Source organism: Geotrypetes seraphini, chromosome 2 (genome assembly GCF_902459505.1).
Source record: "Geotrypetes seraphini chromosome 2, aGeoSer1.1, whole genome shotgun sequence".
Lineage (NCBI taxonomy): Eukaryota > Metazoa > Chordata > Amphibia > Gymnophiona > Dermophiidae > Geotrypetes > Geotrypetes seraphini.
The window spans coordinates 117,683,047-117,710,342 of record NC_047085.1 but is presented as its reverse complement, the minus strand read 5'-3'; the positions used below and the strand labels follow the sequence as shown (position 1 = coordinate 117,710,342).

Sequence of the window (27,296 nt, the reverse complement as noted above, 5' to 3'; positions counted from 1 at the left end):
CAAGGGAAAAGAATTAGCAGTCACAGTACGCTTAATTTTAATAAGCTTGCAAAACTCAAAACAGTGTTATTCATTTTTACCAACCGCTCATCTCAAAAGAAGGGAAATTCAGCCTTTGGTACAAACAAGTTAGTGATGTAGGGTAGATTCATCCCCTTCATTTTTGGCCTTCAGGTAGCCAATAATAGTTGAACACCGGATGTTCGTAAATATCTATCGTCCCTTTTACAAAACCACGATAGCGGGTTTTAGCGCAGGCTGGCGTGCTGAATGCTCTGCGCTGCTCCCGACACTTGTAGAGTTCCTATGAGCATCAGGAGCAGTGCAGAGCATTCAGGGCACTGGCCTGCGCTAAAAGCCACTATCGCAATTTTGAAAAGGGGGTGGGGGTATATTTGTCAAAGAAAATACTGCTCTGTTCCCTGGTTCTCATAAAACAATTTGCAAGCTGATGTTTTTCTGGTGTCAGGTCAAAAGCGCGCTGGGACAAAGGCGCGCCCAGACAATTGAGCGCAGCGCGTGCCGCCACGCCGCTCTAAATTACTGTTTTTAGTGCTCAGACGGGGGGGCGGGGGGGAGAACCCCCCCACTTTACTTAATAAACATCACGCCGCATTGTGGGGGTGTTGTGGGGGGTGTAGGGGGTTGTAACCCCCCACATTTTACTGAAAACTTCACTTTTTCCCTGTTTTTAGGGAAAAAGTTCAGTTTACAGTAAAATGTGGAGGGTTACAACCCCCCAAACCCCCCATAATGCTGGCGTGATGTCTATTAAGTAAACTGGGGGGGTTCCCCAACAAAATCCCCCGTCGGAGCCCCTAAAAACTGTAATTTAGAGCGGCACGGCGGCGCGCACTGCGCTCAATTGTCGGCGCGCGCTTTTGTCTTTCGCGCTGTTGTCTATGAACCGTTTTTCTTTTGAAGAAAGCCACAGCATGATGGCTGACACATCGGTTCTACCTACCCAGACGTGGCGAGACCTGGACAACTGCAACAATCATGACGTCAGCCGCAGAAGCCTAAGAGAACAATTTTTGGCCCATCCTTAACCCACTCCAAACTCACCCCCTTCTTATACAGATAGAGGGGGCATAATAAAAACTTATGTCTAAGACCGATTTTTTTTTTTTTTTTTTTAAATCATTTATCTGAACATCCAGGCTATTGGTTATCCAGACCGCCAGGACGTCTATCTTTATACCACATTTTCAACCAAAATTTTGTCCAAGTCCCAAATGCCCAGAACGAGACCATTTGGACATGGGATGGCCAATCTGACAACCCAGATATGGCAACAGTGCAATGGGGCCTCTTACAGGGCACTGCTGTGAATTTCACAAAAAGGATGCCATATAAACATCTCACCAGAACTCCCTTATAGGTTATGGTGAGCCCCCTCAAAACCTACTATACCCACCTGTCTATAACCCCAATAGTCCTTATTTCTGCAGGTGGCACCTATATGATAGTAGAGTAGGGTTTGGGGGGATTTTGGGAGGCGCACAAGTTCCACCATAATGCAGTGGTTAGAGTGGCTTATGGGCCTGGGTCCTCTCTATGGTTCACTTGCCCATCTCCCAGGCTATTTAAGAGAACTGTGTGCATCTCTACTAGGCTTTTCTATACCAGGTGCTGATGTTCTGGAGACAGGTATGTACTTTTTTATTCTGATCTTGGGGTGTGAGGGGATCGGTGAACACCGGGGGAATGTGTGGGGGTCTTTATTTTGTCTCTGCAGTGGCTATCTGATCACTTTGGATACCTTTTTGGCACTTATACCTGTTTTTACATCATCTAACTCACAAAGTTTGTTTCATCTAGGATGTCTAGTAAAACATTTGATTATCCCTCCAGGACAACTAAGTCTAGGTTGGCCCCCATCCTACCCACATCCTGCCCTAACCACTCTTCCAGGTATGTTCCTTTCAGCTCTGGGTGCACAGCAGAAAGTTGGTTAGTCTATCACATAGCTATAGACTACAGGCAAATTACAGAAACTCATGACCTCCTTTACAGAAGCTCATGTAAACTGCTCTGAATTGACTTCCCAGTCATTAGTGGCGGTATAGAAGCTTTCAATAAACAATAAGTAGGGAAAGAATGCAGAGTATGGCTCATGGAATTCTTTACCACTTCCCTGCGAGTGTTTATATGTGTGTATGTGCGCATCTTGAGAAATGCTCACAAGATAAGGTAACGGAAAACTTTTGCTCATGTCAACTCAGTCCTTTGAGGGAACATTGGCTCCTGCCCCCTCTGATGCATACTGGTTTCATTTTTCCGGAATGTTTTCTGACTTTCAGGAGGAGTTTCAGTATTTTAACACTTTTGTTTTTAATGCACACATTGTATGCACACTTAAACTCTATAACAATTACAAATCAATTGTATTCATGCTAATTCATAGGCAAGGCGATCAATTTGTCTACATTAAATTTTAGACTACAACTAATAACGGGTCAGAAAAAATATGATCATGTTACTCCATTATTTAAGTCAGCTCATTGGTTACCTGTATCACACCGTATTACATATAAAATTCTTCTCATAGTATTCAAAATTGATGATTAGCTGGATTATTCCCTTGATTTTTTTATTTTCACATCCTGGGTGGGTGGGAGGGTGGAGGGTTATCAGATTTTGATCTATATGTTCAATATGAATTTTATTACTTGTCTGAAGTAATGCATTTGGTGTTTTGTTCTGGTATTGAGGTGGGAGGGGGGAAATGTCTTGAAGTATTTTGATGATTGATTCAAGTGCAATTCTGAAGTTATTTAATATGAATATATATATTTAATGCACTATTTTTTTTATAAAAAATCAATAAAGATTTTTTTAAAAAAATTTGTTCTACAGATACTCCATAATTTCTCAGTAAATTCTTAACACCTTATACTCCCTCTCGAGCACTTAGATCTCTCAATCAAAACCATCTAGTTAGTACCTATATTTAGGGAGATATTTTTAGATTCCATATGTAATTCCATTTTCTCTGTCCAGGGTCCTGAACTATGGAATCTGCGTCCTAGTCATCTTAGACTTCAAACTTCTCTTAATGCTATCGATAAGGATCTTAAGACTTTTTTTTATTTACTGATGCTTTCTTATAAGCATTTGATTTTAAAATCTTTTGTAATACAGAATATTCCAGTTGGAGCACATAGACCGTCCTTTTGACCTCTTGTGTTATCCTTTCCCTTTGCTTTTCTATCATGAATTGTAATTCATCCCATTCCCATTCGTGTTGTGTGATGTTTTTATTAAATTTTTACTTTTATTTATATCAATTTTTATTGTAAGCTGCTTAGTTATATGATTTGCGAGGTATCAAAAAAATAATAAATTTGAAACTTTTAGGTGTTCAAATGACTCAGATATGACTAATGAATGTACATCCCTATTGTGTTAAAAATAGGCATTAATACCAACAAAGAAGATGTATGCGTAAATTCAGATTTTTGACAATTAGTGCCAGTAATTGATCGTGCCCAATTATTGGCCCTTAGGGGCTAATTCTATAAACAGTGCCTAAATCAGCTGGTGGCTAGAAAAATGGATCCAGCTGCATGTCAATCACACTTAGGTGCCATTTATAGAATCGTGGCTAGCGATGCCTATGTAAAAACTTAGGCGCCTGAAATGTAAGCAAGAACTTTAAAGGCCTACATTTTAGGCACCTAAGTTTTTGAGGAATTGTGCTTAGTGGCACCTAAGTCACACTCTGCTCATAGAAACACACTGACTTTTCCTCTGACATCACTTCCTGGCCCCATAACCCGGTAGTGATTTCAGAGGGAGCTAGGCCTAAGCGAGTAGTGGGTTCAAGTGGTTGCTCACACTGGCAAAGATTTTAAAGAAGTGCAAGGGCAGGGAAGGGAGGGCACAAGCATGCTGGGGGGGGGGGGGGATGGAGAGATGCCGGTGCTCCCACCTAGATGATGCTAGAGGCAGACTACCACCACTACCACCCCCAGCTCCCCTTACTATGCCTCTGATGACTGGGGTTTATTTTTATTTTTTATTTTCTTTTTGCTTTATTTATGTTGGGCTTGTTTAATTTTGCTATTTTTTTCTGCTTTTATTTTTAGGATTTTTCTTTAGGGGTTCTTTGATATTGAAGTTTTTCCTTCTGTTGTGCCTTTTACGCACTTGTATTATTGATTTTATTGTATTATCTTTTCCCTCTTCCTTCTCTTTATATAGGTAAATGTAAGTAATTATTTCTTTCATAGGTACTATAGTTGATTGTTAGCCTGTTGGGACATAGAAGGAAATTCAAAGGACTAGATTCACTAACTCTCTGATCCGTGTGTGATCTGTTTCCATTTGCATGCAGGCCGACAAATTCACTAAAGGCCTGCATGCAAATTGAGACGATCGTTGGCACGCCACCAGTCAATTGCACAGATCGCTAAAGCCCTGACAGTAGTGACAGGAGAAACAGCCTCCTGTCACTGCTCTCATAGCTTCTGCCACCGGCTTTTTATATTTTTTTTTTAATCGGGCAGATATTTTGTGTGTTTTACACATGCAAAATATCTGCTCGATTTAAAAAAAAAAAAAATTTACCCCCCCAACAAGTGCCCCAAACATGGGAGGATCGGGATCGGATCACTACAAGCGTTAGTGAATAGTGCAGGAGGGGTATCTGGTCGTAAAGGACTCTCAAACCGATCGGTACACGATCGGTTTGCTTAGTGAATCTAGCCCATAGTACCTGATTAGATTTTTGGCCATTACTTAAGTCAATTTAATTGTTTTGTAAACTGCTTTGAATCCTTTGGAAGATTTTGTGGTATATAAGACACCATATTAAAATAAATTAAATTTTGCCAATTAATAGCCACTCTTTATAGAATCAGCCCATAACTTAGCTTATTATGCAATTAAATTGCACATGCAAATTTTTATGTGCAATTTTGAGCACCATTTATAGAATTGGGAGGCTGGCCCTTGAGAATGATAAAATACTGGTCATAAAATACTATTCTACTTTATCCTTACAAAATTACCCTATCATATATGAACAGCCTGCAGTTATCTATAATAATTTATAGGGTTGTTTGTGATACTTAACTGAAGGTCCCCTTTCACAAAAACGCAGTACCAGTTCTTCCTTTGCAAATGCACTGAAGCCCATAGGAAATGAATGAGCTTTGATGCATTTGCTGCGGCAGAATCACTACCACAGTTTTGTAAAAGGGGTTCTAAAAGAAGATCCTTGTTATTATTGACTTGATGTCTCTCCTTGTGTTCTTGTAGTGGTGACGTATCATATAACTGTATTCAACAGTCCATTCAAAGGGAAGAGACATGCTCCGCTGTTGACTGTGTGTTTATATGGTTCCAACGGTGATACAGGAAGCAGGCACCTTCATTGGCCTGGGGAGGATGTAGAGCACAATGGGAAACTTGAGGTATCTCATACCATTTTGAAATCATAAGAACATAAGAATTGCCATTGTGGAACAGACTGGAGATCCATCAAACCCAGTATTCTGTTTCTAACAGTAGCCAGCCCAGGTCCCAATCTTGTCCATTTTGCTCCGGCGCTCTGGTCATTTGACTTTGTGACCACCTCTAGTCCACTCAGTATAATCTGACCTGGTCCTTCTGGTCACTCCAACACTCATCTCTCTGCTCCATCACTCTGGTCACTCATCTTTGCACTCTTTCAGGCTTACTGAGAGTTAGGCCAGAGGCCAGCATTCCTCTTTTCAAGGGTTGCCTGCAGAAGCCAGAACTCTAAGGGAAACACTCATATTGTACTACACATTAAAATGTTAATTTTCCTCTTCATAGAAAAATTGAGCATTTTACTTTTTTTTTTTTTACAGTCCTTTACAGCAGAAGTGGATGCTGTTGAACTAGGAGAGCTAAACAGAATTGATGTGTCCATCAAAAGCCAAAATTGTAAGTTTCTTTTGTCAAAAAACTTAAAATAGCTGCTTATTATCCTGGCAGACTGGCCCAACCTGGTAACTTCACTAGAAAAGACTAATGATTTTTATGTCATGTTTATTCCATCTCTCTGCTCATTTTCTCTGCCCTTACCACTGTCCTATGACACTTGTCACTGTCACTAAGATCAGATAGGTGGAAAATGCTGAAGAACGTAGATAACAGCCTGAAGGGAGCTCATACCTGCTAGATACCATTGTTCCTTCTTATCTTATTCTAGGGACTTGCATTTAGGGGTCCTTTTACAAAAGCGTGGTAGCGGTTTAACGCGCGGAATACCACGCATTAAAACCGCCTGCCACGCTAGTATCTAACGCCTCTTATGATGAGGCATTAGGATTTTAGGCTGCCGTGGGGGCTAGCGTGTGATGAAATGTCCGACGCGCCTTGATAAAAGCAGCATTGATAAAAGCAGCCCTTAGCTTAAAAAATAAATAAATAAAATAATTGATATCATTAATTTTCTCTAACTAGAAAATGAATGGTATTGAAAAAACAAAACTTAAATGGCTGCATGTGTGTTTGATGTGTCAAATGGTACTTAGGTGGCGACTCCATCTATGAAGAACTGCCAGTACTGGGCAGTCTTGCACAGCCAGTGTCCCATACATGGCAATTCTGTTTAGAATAGGCTGGGGAGGGCTTCAATGGAAGCTCCAGTAATTTGGAAAGTGAGGACAATGACAACACAGAGAACGGGATCAACAAATACAGAACTGGGACTGAATATTCTTTATTTGCAGAGACCGACACTGCCAGTGTTTCAGCCAAAGTCCTTCATCGGGGATCTATGAAATTATCTCTTATATGATTCACATATAGAGAAGATGGCCCCAATATGAAATTGATCCATAATTCTTGAGCTGAATAAAACACAATGTCAGCGTTCACCAGTCTCCAATTGTTTCAAAGACCCCTGATGCAGGCCTTTGGCCGAAACACTAGCAGTGTTGGGTCTCTGCAAATAAAAAAAATATTCAGTCCCAGTTCTGTAGGCTTGTACACTGAATGTGAGAAGAATGCCAGGCAGACTTTTACAGTCTGTATCCCACAAATGACAGGATGGTTTGGATAAGCCGGAGTGAGTTTTGAGAGCACTTCCAGTAGTTGGAACCTAAGGACAGTACTAGGTGGACTTCTACAGTCTATGTCCCAGAGATGTCAAAGAAAGGCAATTTAATCATGAATTAATAATGTGCTTAACTGCTGGGCAGACTGGATGGACCATTAAGGTTTTCATCTACCATCATGTACTGTGTTACTATTTTGATATTCATGTGGTGCTAGCTTCTCTAGAGAGATGCACTGATGTTCTATAAACTATAGCAGTGTCTTGCAAACTATCTGGAGCCGCGGTATGCTAAAACAGCGGGCCACACCAGGAGTGCACCTGGAAGTGCACGGACATCGACACGATGACATTGTGCACATGCTTGATGTCATAATGCCAATAGCTGCGCGTGTGTGAAAGCCCTGCAGACAAACCGTGAGCCGCCAATGGGGGGGGGGGTGCTCAAGAGGAAAAGTGCCTGGCAGGAGGAGAAACGCTGGCACCAGTGGTCTACAGGACGGGCCTCTCTCCACAAAAGGCATGTTCTGTAGGCAGTCAGCGCCAGCGACTCGCAACACATCTGCAATCTTGCCCCGGCACACAGTTTGCAATTCACTGAACTATAGGATGTGGGTGGCAGATTGAAACAGGTAGATTCAGGAAGCCACTAATGACAAATATATGATGACTGCAAGAAGAGTTAAGAAACTGTTACAATTAGCACTTCAGCAACAACACTGAAGAGTAGACCAGATAGGAAGATATACAGTATGTCTAAAATATAAGCAAGCTAGGTAAAATAGCTGGAAAGTAATGAATACATATACTCTAAGCTGCAAGCCCTAATGATGGACTTAGATATTGTTTCTATTATAGAAACATGGCTGAATCCTCTGAATGGGAAATAACCATACTGTAATCCATTTAGGAAAAATCGAGATGAAGGAGGACAGGGCGAAAGAAAGAGAAGCTGAACTGTTTTGGAAAGGGATGAGAGCAGTCCTATGGGCAGCTATTAAAATGATCCATAGTCCTAATCATAAAACATATAGAGACAGACTCATAGAACTCAATAGGTATACTTTGGAAGAAAGAAAATATGATTGAGACATTTAAATATCTTTGTGTCATAAATGCATAGGGGGTCAGTCTCTTTCAATTGAAAGGAAGCACTGGAATAAGAGGGCATAGGATGAAGGGGGATAGACTCAGAAATAATCTAAAGAAATACTTCTTTACAGAAAGCATGGTAGATGTGTGGAACAACCTCCCGGTGAAGGTGGCAGAGATAAAAACTATATCTGAAGACAAGAAAGCATGGTACAGGCATGTGGGATCTGTTAGGGGAAAGATCTGCAAGAAAAGATTGCAGATAATATGGATAGGCAGACTGGATGGTCCAGGTCCTTTATCTGTGGTTCTTTGTTTCTAGGAGCCTAGGCTCCATTACAAAATACTGGCATAACCTCATATCAATGATCTTTAACATTTAGGCGTTCACACACACACCAGCCATGGAAAGTATGAGCACCTAAATGTGTCAAGGGGGTGTGCAACTTACAGTATTCTGTAAGTTATGTGTGTAAGTGATAGCCCCCGTCTGTGTCCTCATCCTTCTCCACTGTGTGTGCGGTCCTTGCAAATACGCACTATGTAAGTTAAGCAGGTATTTGCAGAATAATGCTTAGGCAAAAATTATGCATTTACATGCATATGTACACACTTACATAAATATATGCCATTATCAATAATAATAAAACCCTAAGCGCGCATGTGCACTCCTACCTCTGTAGCTCCGTGGCCCCGCATGCACAGTAGAAGGAACCTGTGGCGTTTTGTGTGCGGTGGTCTTCTGGCTCCTTCTACTGCACAGGCGGAGGCATGGAGTTTGAAGTGGCAAACACCACAGTGGTGACTCTGTAGAGGAAGCCGCTGAGTAGGGAAGCCGCCGAGCAGGTAAGCCTCCGCACAGGGAGGAACCGCCGACTAGGGAAGCATCAGCGCAGTGGCAGCAGTCCTTCAGGGCCTTTCCTCTGCCGCATCACTTCGGATGTGGTAGAAGAAAGGCCCTGTCGGAGCTGGCTTCGAACAGCCTGTTTACAGCGCTGTAACTGATGCTTTGGGTAAGGAATGGGGGGTTGGCGAGTGAGGATTGCTGCCGCTGCTACTGATATTTGGGTGGGGAAGGAAAAAGATGCCTAATTGGGAGTTGGGGCCTGGGTTGGTGAGGAGAGAGACATGGGATAGCCACTGGAAAATGGAAGCCATAGTTGGATTGAGGAAAGGGCAAGGGATCCCTTAACTGTCACAGCTGGAAGGTGGCTTCAGTGAGGGTCTGGGCAGGGAGAGAGAGAGAGAAAGAAAGAAAAAAAGATAGACGGGGCAGGGAGAGAGAGAAAAAAAAAAAGAAAGGAAAAAAGATAGATGGGGCAGGGAGAGAGACAGAAAAAAGAAAGACAGACAGACATCTACTCTAGCACCCGTTAATGTAACGGGCTTAAACACTAGTCCTAAATATTTACACATGTACATTCTTGGAATTTTGTTATATCTTTTCTATTTTAATAATTGTTTACTCAGGTACTTTAGCTAGATTATGAGTCTTCGGGACAGATAGGGAAGTTCCTAGTACCTGTATTTTATTGTAAACTGCTTAGATCTGTAATATGCTTAAGCGGTATATCAAATGTTAATAAAACTTAAACATGTAATGTGTGCATAAATATGGTTGCATAGTCTATAGAACTGCCTTTTAAGTGGTTAAATAATGTCATTTATTCTTACTGCCCATTACTTCTGTGCAATGTTTGTTAAATAGTAACAAAATGCACAGCATGCAAATGCATACAAAGCAGCTTTTCATTATTATGCAAATGAATAACAGAGCTTATGTTTGACTTGTAAATTACATTATTTATGGAAAGTTAGTGTCAGCTTTGAGCTGGCACTCTTTCTTCCCCAGGATGCCCAATACTCCCAGGGACATCTTAAAGAGGCCAATAGTGTTGAAAACAACTCAGTCCATCCCTTATTACAGACTCCCATGACAAATATATCTCACTTGACAAGGTCCACCCCATCCCCCATAATGGGCAACTCGACCCCTAATAATAACAATAAAGTCCACTGTTAATCAAGTGGTGCCATACTGAGCCAAGTTATTGATGTAGTAGAAGCAACTGGGGTTCATTTCAGGAACATCCAGTGGGTGTCAGGGAGGTAGTGGGTGATCCACATTCTTATAATCGCTCACCTAGACTACTACATCTTGCTTCTCAGAGGTCTTCCATGTAACCATCACTCTCCTCTTCAGTCCATTCAAAATTCTGCTGCATGACTTATATACCGCCAGACCCACATCACTCCTCTCTTCAATCACTTCACTGGATCCCTATCCATTTCCACATACAGTTCAAACTCCTCCTATTGACTTACATGTGCATTCACTCTGCAGATCTTCAATATCTCTCATCTCTCCCTATACTCCTCCCTGGGAACTCTGTTCATTGGGAAAGATTCTCTTATCTGTGCCCTTCTCCTCTACTGCCAACTCCAGACTATGTTCCATTTCCCTTGCTGCACCATACGTCTGGAAGATCCTGCCTGAGTCAGTATGTCAAGCTCCGTTCTTGACAATATTCAAATCCAGATTAAAAGCCCACCCTTTTGAGGCTGTTTTTAACTCCTAACCCCCACTTGCTTATATAGTACTCATGCCTGAGAAACTCCCTAACCCCTTACTTGTCCTGTTTGTTTAATTAGATTGTAAGCTCTACTGAGAAGGGACTGTCTCTTGAATGTTTTAATGTTCTGCCCATGATTCACCCATGTAGACACCCTTGCATTCATCACCCAGAGTATGCCCAGTGTTTGTGAAACATGCCAGGACATCCTGATACTGATTTTGCTGGACAGAAAAGGATAGATCAGAAGCTGTAAAGATATTCTCAACATAGGAACATGGAACGCATGAATTAAGGAAACTGGAAATTGTTAAAGATCAAATGAAAACAAAAACAAAACAAAACAAAATTGATTTGGTAAGGATCAGTGAACTCAAATGGACAGGACAGGACCATGTTCAATCAAACAAGCACTGGATCTACTCCTCTGGTCATGAAACACACAGGAAAAATCGTGTGGCATTCATCCTCAACAATAAGCTATCAAAGATGATACTAAAGTACAATGTTATGAGTGATAGAGTAACGTCAATCCATCTACAGGGAAAGCCAATCAATGTCACCTTGATCCCGGTATATGCTCCAATAACAGGCATTGAAGATAAGGATGTAGAATTGTTCTGTGAACAACTTCAAAATGTAAAATATCAAATGCCATAACAAGATCTACTGATTATTATGGGGAATTTCAATGCAAAAGTAGGAGGTACACCTGACAATACAGTGGTTGGAAACCATGGTATAGGAGAAAGAAACGAAGCTGGTGATAACTTTGTACAGTTTCACAAAATGAACCAACTGTTAATCATGAATATGTGTTTTCAATACCACAAACATCACCAGTACACATGGACCTCTCCAAATGGCATGTATCAAAATCAAATTGACTACATCTACATAGGACAGAGATGGAAGTCTGCAGTTTTGACTGCAAGGACTAAACCAGGAGCTGATTGTGGAAGTGACCATAAGCTTTTCACATGTAAGATCAAAGTAAAGCTTCACAAAAAGAAGATCATTAAAGACTTCCCAAAATATGACATTGAAAATATTCCATCAGGCTGCTGGATAAAACTAGAGAACAGATTTGCTTTTTTTTATATATAGGAGACAGAGAGCCCAAAGAGTTATGGAATGACATCAAAATTGTAATTAGTGATGAAGCTAAAACTATACTCCAGAAGAGAAAAAAGGCCAAGAAATTGGCTTAGATCTCAGAAGAAACCAGAAAAGTAGCAGATCAAAGAAGACAAGCAAAAATTTCTGGTGATAGAGAACAAATATCACAAATAAACTGAGTGTTTCAATGTCAAGTTTGCCAAGACAAAGAACAATATCTCAAGGATATTTGTCAGAAAATTGAATTGGAACATGTAAACAGAAAAACTAGATTAACATATCAGGAGATTAAGAGATTGTGGCAGAAATTCCAACATCGATTGGGAATGCTTAAAGATGCCAATGGTATGATTTTAAATGATCCAAAAAGCATTAAAAAAATATGGAAAGAATATATAGAAAATTTATACTAAAAAGCAATGAGGATAACACTGGAGAAATGGAACTAGAAACTGACATTAAAGAAGAGCCAGATATTTTAAAAGAAAAAGTCATAAGCAGCAATTAAATCTTTATTGAAAAACAAGTCACCTGGTATCGACAGTATTCCAATTAAATTAATCAAAAGCTCAGAAGATGCTATCCTGGCCCTCACTCGACTGGGTCAACAGATTTGTAAGGAAAAAGCATGGTCAGCCAATTGGAGAAAATCACTGTTCATACTTTTGACTGTGTGGTAGAGAGTGACACAGTAATGATTACTGCGGTAATTCTGTAGTTACCACAGTAATTCCTACAGTAAGTAACAGGATGCAGTTACAAATTTTGTCCAGTATTACCCATGGTAGTGGTGGATCATTCTATGGTAATGCAGTGGGAATTGAAACCGCTGTCAGAGTAATATTGCAGCAATGGGGACCCAGGGCACCCTCCCTAAGCCTACTTTTTAATGTCCCTTGTGGTCTGATGACTTCTTCAGGAGCAGGAAAGAGCCCATCTCTTTCTTGCCCCTGCCACTGCTAAAGCTGCTGTCACCGCTGGCTTCCAATTTTGCATAGAGTTACTTATAAAATACTACTCTTAACTTTAAAACATGAGCAACCAACTCCCCTGAATTTATAGATAGACTTCTTATTCCACATGCTTCTATTAGATCACTCAGATCAAACACTCAGCATCTGTTATCGATTCCCTCTTTACAACACATTAACACGATGCGTTCAACAATTTTCTCAGTAACCATACTTCTACTTTGGAATTCTATACCCATTCATTTATGGGAAGAAATGTCGCTGGACCATTTTAAATCAAGATTAAAAACCTTCTTATTCAAAAACGCCTTCAATTTATAATTGTCCTACTCAAGGACACCTTTGATTAAATATCTCCTCTTTTTAAAGTCCTTTTTGCAGATGGGATCCCCTTACTTCATGTGCTAACCTTCATTGTCTTGCTGTTCTATAACAATTGTAATTCTTCCCCTATCTCCACAATTGTTCTTTTTTTTTTTGTATATAATTTTTATTGAAAAAGCAGTCAATTTGTTTGATTTTTTTTTTGTCTTAGTATGTCTGTTTGAATATTTTATGTAAACCCGCAATTTTAAATTTATGTACTCCACTTAGAAGTCTGATAAGTGGATTAACAAATTTTAAATAAACTTGGCAAAGATTTTCAAAATGGCTTCTGAGACTTCATGCGGCAGCCTCGTGAGACTTCACAAGATAGCTCTAAGTGTGGTGGGAGAGGGCTAGGAAGGAAAGATGCTGCACATGGGTTGAGTCTTGAGAGGACAAGAGAAGGTTTGTAGGACATGGAGTGGAGAGGAGGAAGGGAGAGATACTGCAAAGGGATGGAGAGGGGCAAGAAAGGAAAAATGTTACATATGGGGTAGAGGGGAGAGAGTGAGACTGTAAGGAGAAGGGCAAAGAGAGAAATGCTGGGGAATAGGGGTGCATGGGGAAAGAAGGAGAAATGTTAAAAATTATGGTGGAAGGGAGAGATGTTTGAGCCATGGCACAGAAGAGGGGGAGAAAGATGGTGAATAGTGTGAGAGAGGAAGAGATGTTGGATATGGCAGAGAAAGGGAGAGAATGCTGCATGGGGGAAGGGAGAAGAGAGATGTTGAACCAAATGTGCAAGGGAGGGAGAGGGAGAGAGAGAGAGAAATGTTGAACATGGGGTATAAGAGAGGGAGGGAGGGAGAGATATACAACAGATGTTAACTTTTAATGTAGTGATTGTAATACATCAGATTTTTAAATTTACATCTACTGGGATATCACTTTTTCTCTTTCTCTGGTGTTGCATTATGGCTTCTTGGGGATTCAATTTAATATTTTTCTATATTTTTCTGTTTTTAATTTGTGGTTTGTTATTCTGTCCTGTGTGATGTTCTGTCTGTGTTCTGCACATATGAAAGAGACAAGGACTGTTTTCTTACTCTTTGTGACTCTGTACAGCACTGCGTATGTCTAGTAGCGCTATAGAAATAATTAATAGTAGCGTCCTGCCTACATGGAAAGAGGAAGTGCTGCAGAAAGAAAACTTCCAGGGCAGGCCAACAGCGGGATGCTCACTTCTTTGCGCTGCCAGCTGCCTGAAGATTTTAAATTACAGTAACAGAGAGGTGGTAGGAGGGGGAGTCAGGAACTGGGGAGAGGTCGTACCACAGAATCCAGCTGAAAGGGGGCGGGGGTGCTGTGTGGAGGACAGATGCTGCATGGGTTACGGGGGAAGGGAGTTGGGAAAGCAAGAAGGACAGATATTGCACGGACTGGGAGGGGTTTGGGAAGGCAGGGAAGGACAAATGCTGCATGGGCTTGGGGTTAGAAAGGGAGGGATAGAGAGATGCATGTGGGATGGTGGGAAGGGAGGGAAAGAGAGATGCTGCCAGTGAGTGAAGGAAGTGAAAAAGATAAATGTTGGCCATAGGTTTGTGGAGTGGGAGGGAAAGAGATGGTATACATGGGGAAAGGAAGAAAGAGGTAGAATTGTTGGACATGATAGTGATGGAGAGGAGGGAGGAAGAAATTGTTACACTGGGAGGGAGGAGAGATGACTCAAAGAAGGGAGAGATATCAGATTCCAGAGAAGGGTGATGGAAAGAGAGAAGAGAGAGATGCCAGACCACAGCAAGAGGGAGGGAAGGAATATGCCAGACCATGGGAAAGGAGAGAGAGTCCAGAGAGAGCTTTTGCCATACCCCCTCTCTTCCCCCCCCCCCCCCCAGCGTTCCCTGCCTATGATTTAATGTACTCCTGTTTAGGCTGTTTCCTTGTTCCTGGTTGTTGTAGCGGTGAGTTTTCATTCTTTTTTTCTTTTTGATATTCTGCTTTCTAGGATGTCTTTTCTTATCCCTCTCCTTTTGTGGTCTAAAATTTCTTTTTCTTAAATTTTGTGTAACAGTATTACATTTTCTTTTATGTATTTTCTTTAATGGGAAATTATCCTGTTCAAGAATTTAATTGTTTTGATTTTATTTTGAAAATCAATAAAATAATTAAAAAAAAAAACAATAGCCACCCATCCCTACAAACTACTTCATCTACCCAACATACTATATGCTCCTGATATTCATAATTATCAGAAAGTTGAGAGGAAGTAGAAGTATGACTGATTAAGCAGGAGGGCAAGTGTTAAATAGGACTTCTAATATATCAGTGTTGTAGGAGGGTCATGTGGGGGGATCTATAACAATTTCATGTACACTTTCAAATCAGGATGGCTATGCTTCTGAGCGCTTTTCTCTCTAAGAACACTGGAATTTCTTAAAATGAAATCCTATATCTGGCAATAGGGAAAGAAAAACAGGTTGAAAGAACATTTTGTAGTCATATCTAACTGATCAGAATATTACTTGTTTCCAGAGCATTGGAACAGGCTGAATACTGAGGAACCCAATGAAATTTTGTAGATATAGAGCAGTACAAAGTTTCCTTATGTTACAAATAAGTTAAACTGGCTCATACTGTAGCTCAATTCATGCCATCATTTCCATCTGTGAATGAAGAGCTCCAACAGCTTTGTACTGCTAATCTGGCTGGATTTTTATTTTGATAACGCTCCAGCCAAGCACATTAGAACTTTCATGACATCCCATTCAAAGGGCAATTCAACAACTTGGTTGTCCAATTTAATTCACGACTTGCATGTATAATTCTACAGAAGCATTTTTGTGGGTAGATATACACTTATATAAAATGAGGAAGCATTTTCAATATGACATCTAAATCCGATTTGACTTCCATAAATCCAATAGAGAAAATGACCATTTTCAAAACAGGAAAATGTCTCCTTTTTTTTTTTTTTTTTTACTGAAAATGGCCATTTTCTAGATGTGTTGCCTCAGTGTGTCTATCTTTTTGAATCATTTTTGGGAAAAAAAAATCCAAATGAAAAACCACACAAAAAACAACCATTGCGATGTAGAAGGTGCTAATGTTCTTAGCAGACTGGCCACACAGACATCTCAGCAGAGCAATGTGGCACCTTAGGGGGCACTGCAGTGAAATTCACATAAAAGGTCCCAGGTACACATCTCATCATAACCACCTTACAATGTATTGCGAGCCCTCCAAATCTCATCCACAACCTATTGTACTCAGCTGTAAGTAAGTTTGATCATGTCTCACCGCTCCTATCCAAACTCCACTGGCTTCCCGTTATTTCCAGGGTCCACTTTAAATGTGCCTGTCTAACCTTCAAGATCCTCCATGGTATCCTCCCTCCTTTTATCCCTCTATCCTGGAATTCCTCAAATCCAACCTCCACTAGATCCACGCAAAAATTAAAACTATCCTACCCCTCCTTAAAAGGCATCTCCCTTGTTGGTAAACTTGGCTCTTCCCTCCCTTTCAGAATCGCTCAGCTCTGGAACAGTCTCCCTTCCCCTCTCCGCAATTTGAGCCCACTTCTACCATTCCGTAAGCATCTGAAGACCTGGCTCTTCTCCAAAACGTAACCCCGTCCCGTTCCTGGCACTCCTACACCTAACCTCTCTCCTCTCTTACTTATATAATTCCACTGGAGTTCCGTTCCTTCCCTAACCTTGTAAACCGTGTCGAGCTCCATCTGCGGAGATGATGCGGTATATAAATCCAAGATTTAGTTTAGTTTAGTTTAGTTTAGCTGTATACCTCCCCAATAGTCCTTATACCTTCAGATGTCACATCAGTACAGTAGGTTTCTGATAGGTCCCCTTTTCTGCAGTCCACTGCACCAACCACCTGACCATAACATCTGAAATTGTCATACAGACTGGTATGTACTGTTTCATTCATATCATTGGTGGGTGGGAGTCAGTAACCACTGGCGGAGAAAGGGGGCCATGCCATCATGCCTCCAGAGGTCATCTGATCAGTTTGGCTACCTTTTTGGCACTTATTCATTTTTTAAACAGGTCTAGGCTCTCAAATGTTCAAGTTTTGCCCTAGATGTTCTCTGCAATGTTCCATTATTGCAGGAAAATATCCAAATCATAAGTCCACCCTAATCCCAGCCACAACATGTCTCCTTGAGATTTAGACTTCACTCCAGACAAACAGCTCTAAAAATGTGTTTCAAAAATGGCAATTTGGATGTTTTAACTAATAAACATTCAAATGCCATTTTTTGGACATTTTTCTCTTTTGAAAATGAGCCTCATAGTGAATGACAGCAGCTAAAGACCTGCATGGTTCATCCAGTCTGCTCAACAGTCACGTTCAATATCAAGGCAATGTTGTACCAACAATTCAGTATATTACTACATTTTACTTGCTAAGTTTCACTATAAGATATCTTCCCCCCTCCGCGAGATATGCAAGACCTATATTCAGATGATATGAATGTCATATAAAATGTGCATACTTGCTCTTGATCCATCCTTGCCATTTTCAGAACTGAGACCATAAAAGTCTACCCTGCACTGGTTGTACTTCCCAGCTACTGAGGTGCCGTCAAAATCTACTCCAACCCACCCTGATCTGTCTTGCCACATATGGGACACAGACCATAGAAGTCCTTCTGGCATCAGCCTTGCTTCCCCACACATTATTATTTCCTGATTAAAAATGGTTTCTCGTTGACATTCCTGGGATATAGACCATAGAAGTCCATCCAGTACCGTCCTTAGGTTCTAACTACTGTATATAAGTCTGCCCAGTATTGTCCTTAGGTTCCAACTAAGTGTGGGTAAGTCACAGTGAAGCTACTAAATGCTATTCAGGGTGTGTAAGAAGTATAGCTCGTAATTACAAAGGCGCATTCATATGGGTGGGGCATGAGTGAGGCGGACATACCGAACATTCTAAGTTATGCCAAACATTGCCACATTTAGGTGCCTTTAGTTATGCCAGGCTGATGTAACTATGAATGTGCAAACTTAAGGCACGCCAATGCTAAGTCATGCTAGCATTTTTTAATGAAATCTGTCCCACCTGGGTGCCATTATAGAACAAGATCTCACCATGCAATATTGAGGTGCCTAAAATGAGGCACCCACTCATATAATTGCCTCCTCAGTGTACTTTACAGGAACTGCTTCCACACACTGGCAAGTGTGACAGACCCTAAGCATGTAGCTATCGTTGTTGTCATTGTTAGGTGCCACCAACTTGTGCTTGAGTTCTAGTGACTTGATGAATTGAGGATCTAAAAAGAAATTGGTTTTGTGCCAGTCCAGAAAGTCCTCCAGTATTATCCCCGTGGTTGTTTTCAATGTGTCCAGCCATCTGATTGCAGGTCGCCCTCTTTGCCTGGTTCCTTCAATCTTCCCAAACATGATGTTGGGGGTCTTTATACTGAGCTGCGGTAAAAAGTGGTCTTACAATGCTCTTTTCTGCATTCTAAGGCCATTTTTATCACGGCTGGTAAATGGCTGATTTTCCATTTTCCCAATTAATGGCCATTCATTAATGTTCACAAAAGTAGTGTAAAATACCACTTATAAGGAACAATACACATCAGTATTGTTAAGCCCTTACAGTTTAGGACTTACTATACGGCCTCAGAGATGGAGCCTACGCAGAGCAATGCAATCACAAGCTGAGATGATCCGCGTAGTTGTGATACTCCTGCTCCAATCATTGGCCACTAAATACTTTTTTTGTGTGCTATTTTTTTGATAAATATAGTGTTTAACTTAGAGCTAATATAAACCCTTCACCAATCAATACTGAAGATATAGTACTTTTTCAAAAAATCTTCATCAAATACTGTGTATATTATCCAGATTTGAAAAACTAGACCACAAAAACTTATCTTGTTGTTTAGTAGTCTTCACTGTAGGAGTCTTTTTGTATATAAAACCTCAGTTCATGTCCGTCTGCCAATGCGGCCAGCGTTTCGCGGGAATTACATACATCCGCTGCGTCAGGGCCACCGGGACATTAACAAACACAGTGCACTGATTGTGGGTGTGTTTGTTAATGTCCCAGTGGCCCTGACGCAGCGGATGTATGTAATTCCCGCGAAACGCTGGCCGCATTGGCAGACGGACATGAACTGAGGTTTTATATACAAAAAGACTCCTACAGTGAAGACTACTAAACAACAAGATAAGTTTTTGTGGTCTAGTTTTTCAAATCTGGATAATATACACAGTATTTGATGAAGATTTTTTGAAAAAGTACTATATCTTCAGTATTGATTGGTGAAGGGTTTATATTAGCTCTAAGTTAAACACTATATTTATCAAAAAAATAGCACACAAAAAAAGTATTTAGTGGCCAATGATTGGAGCAGGAGTATCACAACTACGCGGATCATCTCAGCTTGTGATTGCATTGCTGTGCGTAGGCTCCATCTCTGAGGCCGTATAGTAAGTCCTAAACTGTAAGGGCTTAACAATACTGATGTACATTGTTCCTTATAAGTGGTATTTTACACTACTTTTGTGATTGTGATATATACCGCTGGGTTGTATGATTTTAGGTTTCATTCGTTAATGTTGCCATTAGCATGTGGTCATTAACAAAAAATAGCATGTGAGCCCTTAGTGCAACCCATGCTATAGGTGGTGATGGCTCACAAGCTCTTCCCGCACTAACCAATGCACGGTAATGTGGCTGTGCTAACTGATTTGCATTGTCACGCGTACTCTCCACCCCCAAACATGCCCTCCTCCAAGTAAAATTCAGAAATGTTTTTTAGCGCCCATTGGGATTTTGCTGCAGGATGCCTCATCATGTCATGCAGTAAGAGCTTTTAAGGTGAGGTAAACACACGCTAGCACTTAGGGAAAGGACCCATTGGTTTTTAGCGTGCGTTTCTGTAAGAATGTCCAACTTAGAAGACTTTCTAGCTACAAATATTTCAGGCATAGTTTTGCACGTCCTAAAACATTTTTAACTTTAGTTTAACTGCTGTTATGGCTGACAAAACATGCTAACTGTTAACACCTTTACAGAAGCTCATGTATTGTAGCACCATTACAGAGCTCACTCAGTGACTTTCTACCTGTTCTCACACTGTAATTCTCTGTCTGTACAACTCTCTTTCACTGTAAACTGCCTAGAAGTCGCAAGATTATGGCGGTATAGAAAAAAATAAAGCTATTATTATTATGTATTGTAGCACCATTACAGGAGCTCATGTAAACCAGTCTGAATTGACTCCCCAGTCATTAGTAGCAGCGTAGAAGCTTTCAATAAACAATAAAATGTATGGGGCTATATATTTAAGCACAGTTGCAATATCCTATTTGAAATATCATCTTTCCATTGGTATTACAGACTGCGCACTACATATGAAACGGATACATGTGAAAGAGGCCATGAAGCAAGATCCAATTTATGTTTTTGACGTGAATGAGTAAGTTTGTCCTTTTGCTTTTATTCATACATGGTGGCATCAGCCACACTTAGAAAGAAAGATTATTCCCCAATATTTGTTAGTTGCCATGGAAATTTTATACCAAATATACAGCACCAGTACCCAGATAACTGTTGTCCTATCTTTATCTAACATTATCTGAATAGTGCCGACATAGTCTGGATTTTAGTGGCATTATCTGCTAATGCCAATTGCCATCTATAAGTTCATTGAAAGCTTAAAGTCATTTTCTTGTTTGTTTGTTGTTGTTGTTTTTTTGGGGGGGGGTGTTGGTTTTCTAGTGGTTAAGCAGTTTCAAGGTTTTGACTGAGCTTATTTTAATTTCCACGTGAAACTAGAAAGTTGCAGGGCTACAGCATGCTTCACTGTGGTACATTGACTAAAGCGCATGGGGCAAACGCACGCCCACAAAGCCGCTTGGACAAATGCATGCAGGATGTCAGTGCGCCGGATTAAATCTTAACTTTAAAGCACTTAACTTAACTTTAAAGCACTCCAAGGGGGGATATGGGGGGAACCCCTCCACACTTTACTTAGAAGTGTTGCTTTGGGGGGTTGGGGGGAACCCCCATTACAGAGGAAAGTGTAATTTTTCCTTCGTTTTTAGGGAAAAATTATACTTTCCTCTCTAAGTGGGGGGGGGGGGGGGGGGAGTTTCCCCAACCCACTCCCAATGGCAGCGGCAACACTTCTAAGTAAATGGGAGGGGGGGTTCCCCTAGAAATAAATACTCAAGGATTAGGTCCCGAATATATCCCTTATTCACTCAAAAACAAGCCCCACACGGACAAACGATACACACACCCAACAACACTACAAGGCCTGACTTACAACCCACAACATTCACACTCCCCAAAGAGAAAGGGGAAAAAGAAAAGAAGTGGAGAAAAAGGCCTCAGTTCAGCTTCATCTGGCCAAAAAAACTCCACTCCTACCAAAGCTGTTTATGTGCAAATGCTGAAAAAATAGTCCAAGAAAACAAGGCAACTAAAGTCGCCTGCCAGGTGGTATCAAACACCACGCCTAAGACAGATGAAAGTCAGTGGGCGAATGTAACAAAAGGCAGTATAGTCCAGCTCATAACATCCACAGCAAAAGCAAGAAAAAATAACTTAGCTGCTAATGGCCTCCAAATCCAGGTCAGGCAGTCCTTACACCCAACGGGGAACCCTCCGTTTCGCATCCGTTCCCCCCCCCCCCCCCCCCCCACACACACACCCTCAGAGCACTGTAAAGTTAAGTTTTAATCTGGACATCCTGAGCGTATTTGTCTGAGCAGTTTTGTCGATGCGCGATTGTCCCACGCACTTTCGACTCATCACCCTTCACTGTAGTTGATAACTGTGCTTTTCAAGCGCGCACTAACAGTATAGAGAAACAGACTTAGCAAGGCTTCAGCTAAACAGCTTAGCAGAAGGAGCTAATTCTGGTACTTTGGCGTGCCAAGTTTTTCCTGCAGCCTAGTATGTAGATACAAATGCAAGTGATTTTCAAGTTCATGGTGTACTCATTCTTACATTGTTAAAATCAGGTTGTCACCTATTTTCCTATATATAGGGCATTCCTTTATTTCTTTTTTTTATAACATTATAATTATGATGATGTATTTTCCTTAATTCTATGATTGTGTAATTATTATATAAAAATTCTAAAATAAAACAAAATCAGGCATACAGTGCTCCCCCGCGAATTCGCAGTCGGTGGTTCACGGTCCCGGTCATTCGCGGTATTTTCCGACTGCAAACCACCGACCAGGAGAGGGCAGCCGGAGTGCCAGCGAGTGAAGGAAATCACTCACTGTATGCTCCAACCACCTCTTCCTGTACTAAAGCCGGGCCTTACCAATCAGGAGCTGCTTTGACACTTTTCTTGAACACTTTTGTTTCCATGATATCAAATGAAATGAAAAGCGTAGAATAACTTATAAGTTTCATGGCTCCACATCATTCTCTTCTTGGTTGGGCTGAGAACTTTTCAGCGGCCCTCATATTGTGCAAAGGTCTTTTGCACATCTATAGTTTCAATTAGATCTGTAGGGTGATGAGTTTTTAGACTTTTTTTTAGGTTGTTATATGTTGTTAAGATGTATATTGTAGATTTTAATTTTGTATGTACAATGTGTTAATCACTTCAAATTGTAGATTTGAGGTACTGTATATAAATATTAAAATCACTCAATCAAGATTGCTAGATTTTGATGTTTTGTATACTAGGGACTTGCATTCAAATATACCAAGACCCAAAAGCTATTAAAGTTGTGCACATTCAGGTATAATGGCTCCTTTTCTGCCCCTGAAGGACTCACAAATCTGAATTTATACCTTAGGCCAGGGGTGCCCAAATGGTTGATCGTGATCGACCAGTAGATCGCAAAGGCAACGCGAGTCGATCGCGTTGCCTTTGCGATCTTGTTCTTCCTGCCTCCCCGAGCCAGGCCAGGCGTGTACAAGCGCTAGAACCACAAGCCTTCACCTCCGATGTCAATTCTGACGTCAGAGAGGAAGTTCTGGGCCACAAGTTACTCGCAGAAGGATAACGAGGAACTCCAGAGTGACTTGTGTCAGTTAGAGAAATGGACGGAGAAATGGCAGATGAAGTTTAATGTGGAAAAGTGCAAAGTAATGCATTTAGGCAGAAAGAACAAGGAACACAGATGCACTAAGAACCGGATTCTTGACAGGATGCCAAAAGATAGGCGGTGGTAGGCATCCCTCTGCCACCTAATTTGTTTTGATTGTTGCTAAACAAAACGGTAATTGACCACATCATTTAAAACCAATTAAAAGTCATTTTTTAAAAATGCGCCACTACACAGCTTCTGGAACCGGCGGCTAGTCGCGCATACTGACGCTGAAGCCCAGAAGTGGGTGAGGTTGGGGGGGGGGGAAGTGCTGGACTTTGGCATTGCTATGCACTGCTGACCGCAATTCTGACAGGACCCTAGGTGCCACAAATGTGGGCCAGTGAAACCCTGGCCTAGATTTCCGTCACCTAGGGTCCCAAGAGCTGCGATTCTGGAAGTGGCGCATGTTGGTGATTGACAAGCGGAAGGTGCCCATTTTCTAGGTGCCTGCTGTGGCAGTCTCCGTTTACAGAATCAGCCCCTAACTGATTAGCATGGAAACATGCACACTCTGCCCCCACACATGCCCCCACTGCTTAAAAATAAATGTATTTGCTTTTGCAGATTGCATATTGCCATGGAACATCTCAGCGTGTCCTGCTGTAAGCCCTTTTAAACTGTGATAATGGAAATATATTTTGGAGGAATAATAGAACTATGTTTGACAAATATATTTATGAATTTAATTGTTATGAGTTTATTATATATTATATTTTTGTATACTTGTATATTTGTATGATTCCTTCAATAAAATTCTAGGATTTAAGGGAAAATTGGACGCACATCTTCTTGCAGGACACATTGAGGGATACGAGTGACTAATGTATGCACCAGGGTACGCCTGGCTGAGCCTCCGCATGTGCGGATCACCGGACTGGATGGACCCCAGGTCTGATCCGGTGTAGGCATTTCTTATGTTCTTATGTTATAAACTAAACTGTGATAAGTGTGTGCTAGTGCTTGCCACAGCTTAGTGAAAGATGTTGCTTGTAAGGTTCACTATTCCATATGAATGTTCATGATCTTTTTCTGTTAATTACCTATGTCCTCATTCACACTCCATAAGCAGCAAAAAAAAACCAAACAAAAAACTCCACAGCTGTTGGGGTTTTCTTTTCAATGAAGTTCATCAGTTGAAAAGAGAAACTGAAATATACTGTTAAGAGAACTACTTGTTTATTAAATAACAAATCCCCCTTTTTACAAAACTGTGCAAGAGGTTTTGTGCACCGGCTAAAATGCTCTGCGCTGCTCCACCTATGAGCATCAGAGCTGCGCAGAGCATTCAGTGCGTCTGTCGGTGCTAAAAACCTCTTGCACAGTTTTGTAAAAGGGTGGGAGGTTATATGAATGCAAAAAATAGTTGTATTTCTAAATAACCACGGTGCATTTCCAATTTATAGAGAGTTTTCTCTTGATGCCAATGTGCCTGAAATAAGAAGAAAAGTTACACTATCTTCTGTTATTAATGAAGAAGGAAATGAACTCGACAGGAACATATTTCACATGCCCAATGGGAAAAATGGTCCTTCAGAAAATATAGTAGACTATCTGGTGAAAGTCTATACAGGCGACCTGAGAGGAGCAGGCACAGATGCCAATGTGCATATAACTTTATTTGGGAGCGGGAGCTCATCTAAAGAGATTCAGCTGACAAAGTCATTAGAACATCATGATCCCTTTGAAAGAGGAAAGGTATGTCTAGAGATTCAATTTTGAACCTCCTCTCAAGAAGTAAGTTGATAAAGGTTTGATGGAAACAGCACAATTGTAAATGAATATAGGAATTAATTTTAATGGTGTAAAAGAGCAGACATTATAAAAACTAAGCTGTATTCTATATCCAGACATTAGTGGAGTAATTCTTAGCAGTATGCCTATAGTTTGGGGTCCATTGACATCTTTTGTAGATTTGCTATAGTTGTCCTTTATCTTTATTTTCCGTTGTTTTCACCCACACATCCGGGAGGGTGGGAGCGGGAGGGGGGTATATCTTTTGTTTTGGTATTATTCCTGATGGTAATGATGGATGGGGGAGGGAATTTTCATCTTTTATATAGATACTGATTGATTATAAGTGCTTGGTTGATTATCATTATTTGTATATAAATTGTATTGCACTTTTTGTTGGCATTAAAGCCTAAAGTTAAAAAAAAAAAAAAAAAAAAGCAGTATGCCTATATATAGGTATCCTATGACTGACGTCTACTTTCCTTCATGGAATAATAGTATAATTAGGTATGCATGTGCTTAGGTGTGAGCACTTCCATAAGCTGGTATAACTGCGTGTGCCTGTGTTCCAGAGATACGTGTAACGGACAGTATTTTGATTTGTCTTACCAGATTTTTCTTGCACTGAAATATGCAAGAAAGAAAGAAATACTCTGGGAATTGTCACGTATTTCAGTTTTGTTTTTCTATAGTAAAATACCCCCCCTCCCTTTTTACAAAGTCGCACAGCCAAGTGGCATGCGACAAATACTCTGATGCCCATTCAATTCCTATGGGCATCGGAGCATTTACCATATGATCTATGCTGCTGGCTTTTATAAAAGAGGCGGATAATTTGCTTTATATGTTTATACTAGTTTTTTTTAGCATGTTACATTAACAGGTGCTAGCAGCTCTTCTCCCTTACTTTTACCTCCCCCCCTGTCCAGCAGCATCCCTTCCCTGCTCCCCCTGTCCAGCAGTAGCCCTTCTTCCTTACTTTTACCTCCCCCTTGTCCAGTAGTATCCCTTCTCCCTTACCTGATCCCCCTGTCCAGCATCCACTAACCCGGGCAGCCTCGGGGATTTTGCTACGGCGGCTCACATCACATTATCGAAGTGGGCCGGCCTAGCAAATGCCCTACAGCTGCTTGATGAAACCGCGGCTGCTTGCGCTCCTGTTCCAGCCTCGGGCTGGGGAAACACCGCTAGTCCCTGTCTGTGCGCCTGGCAGTGGTGCTGATTGAGAAACCGCCGCAGGGTCCTACTGCACATGCAGGAGCACGGCACCACAGAGTTTGAAGTGCGCATACGCGCTAAGGGTTTTATTATAGCAGATATTTTGCAGATTCAGACATGCAATCCCCTTCTGAAATAGGGACTACGGCCCGGATTCTGTAACTGGTGCCGTTGTCGGTTTTCCAGGACTATGTTTCCGGCACCTACCTTTGATGTGACTCACACCGCTGTAGGCGCATTAGCCACACCTACAGTGGCGTTAGGTGGCCTAAAGCACCTTCAGAGGCATGATTCCAACGCCAGTTTTTATAGATGCCGTTAAGCGCCTTAAAACCCAGTTAAAAACATCATTTAAACACTGTTTTGTTGTTTGTTTTTTTTACTGAGCTTCGGTGCCTAGTAGCACCTAAAAAATTGATGCCAGTTAGAGAATTTGTGTCTTTGTGTTTATTTTTCAGGCCTGCTCTAGTCCTGCCTATAACACACCCAGACCACAATCCCTTGCCATTGACATTTTAGTGGAGAAGTTACAGTATCAACTTAGGATGCTTTTAACAAAGGTTATTTTACTGTTAGCCTCAGTTATTGGTAATTAGGTCTCATTGCATAAAATAGGACCTGTGCTAAATTAGCATGAGTTAGTGATAAAATAGCATGTCTCAGGGGCATAGCTATCAGTGTGGGCCAAAATCCTGAGTGGAGTACAAGTGGATCGATTTTTCACTGTCAAAAATTACAAAGACTAGGGGACACTCAATGAAGTTACAAGGAAATACTTTTAAAACCAATGGGAGGAAATATTTTTTCACTCAGAGAATAGTTAAGCTCTGGAACACGTTGCCAGAGATTGTGGTAAGAGCGGATAGTGTAGCTGGTTTTAAGAAAGGTTTGGACAATTTCCTAGAGCAGTGATTCCCAACCCTGTCCTGGAGGAACACCAGGCCAATCGGGTTTTCAGGCTAGCCCTAATGAATATGCATGAGAGAGATTTGCATATGATGGAAGTGATAGGCATGCAAATTTGCTTCATGCATATTCATTAGGGCTAGCCTGAAAACCCAATTGGCCTGGTGTTCCTCCCGGACAGGGTTGGGAACCACTGTCCTAGAGGAAAAGTCCATAATCTGTTATGGAGAAAGACACGGGGGAAGCC

General features: G+C 41.1%; 1 protein-coding gene across 2 annotated transcripts in view; it reads left to right on the top strand.

Annotated features, from left to right (window-relative positions):
* Window positions 1-27,296, top strand: part of RP1 (RP1 axonemal microtubule associated) — a 627,806-nt gene that overhangs the window by 582,402 nt on the left and 18,108 nt on the right. For both annotated transcript variants that reach the window (XM_033933654.1, XM_033933653.1), the window contains 4 exons: window positions 5,266-5,420; window positions 5,841-5,916; window positions 20,472-20,550; window positions 24,598-24,889. In XM_033933654.1, the coding sequence (XP_033789545.1) occupies window positions 5,266-5,420; window positions 5,841-5,916; window positions 20,472-20,550; window positions 24,598-24,889 (602 nt within the window). The remainder of the gene's footprint in view (window positions 1-5,265; window positions 5,421-5,840; window positions 5,917-20,471; window positions 20,551-24,597; window positions 24,890-27,296) is intronic.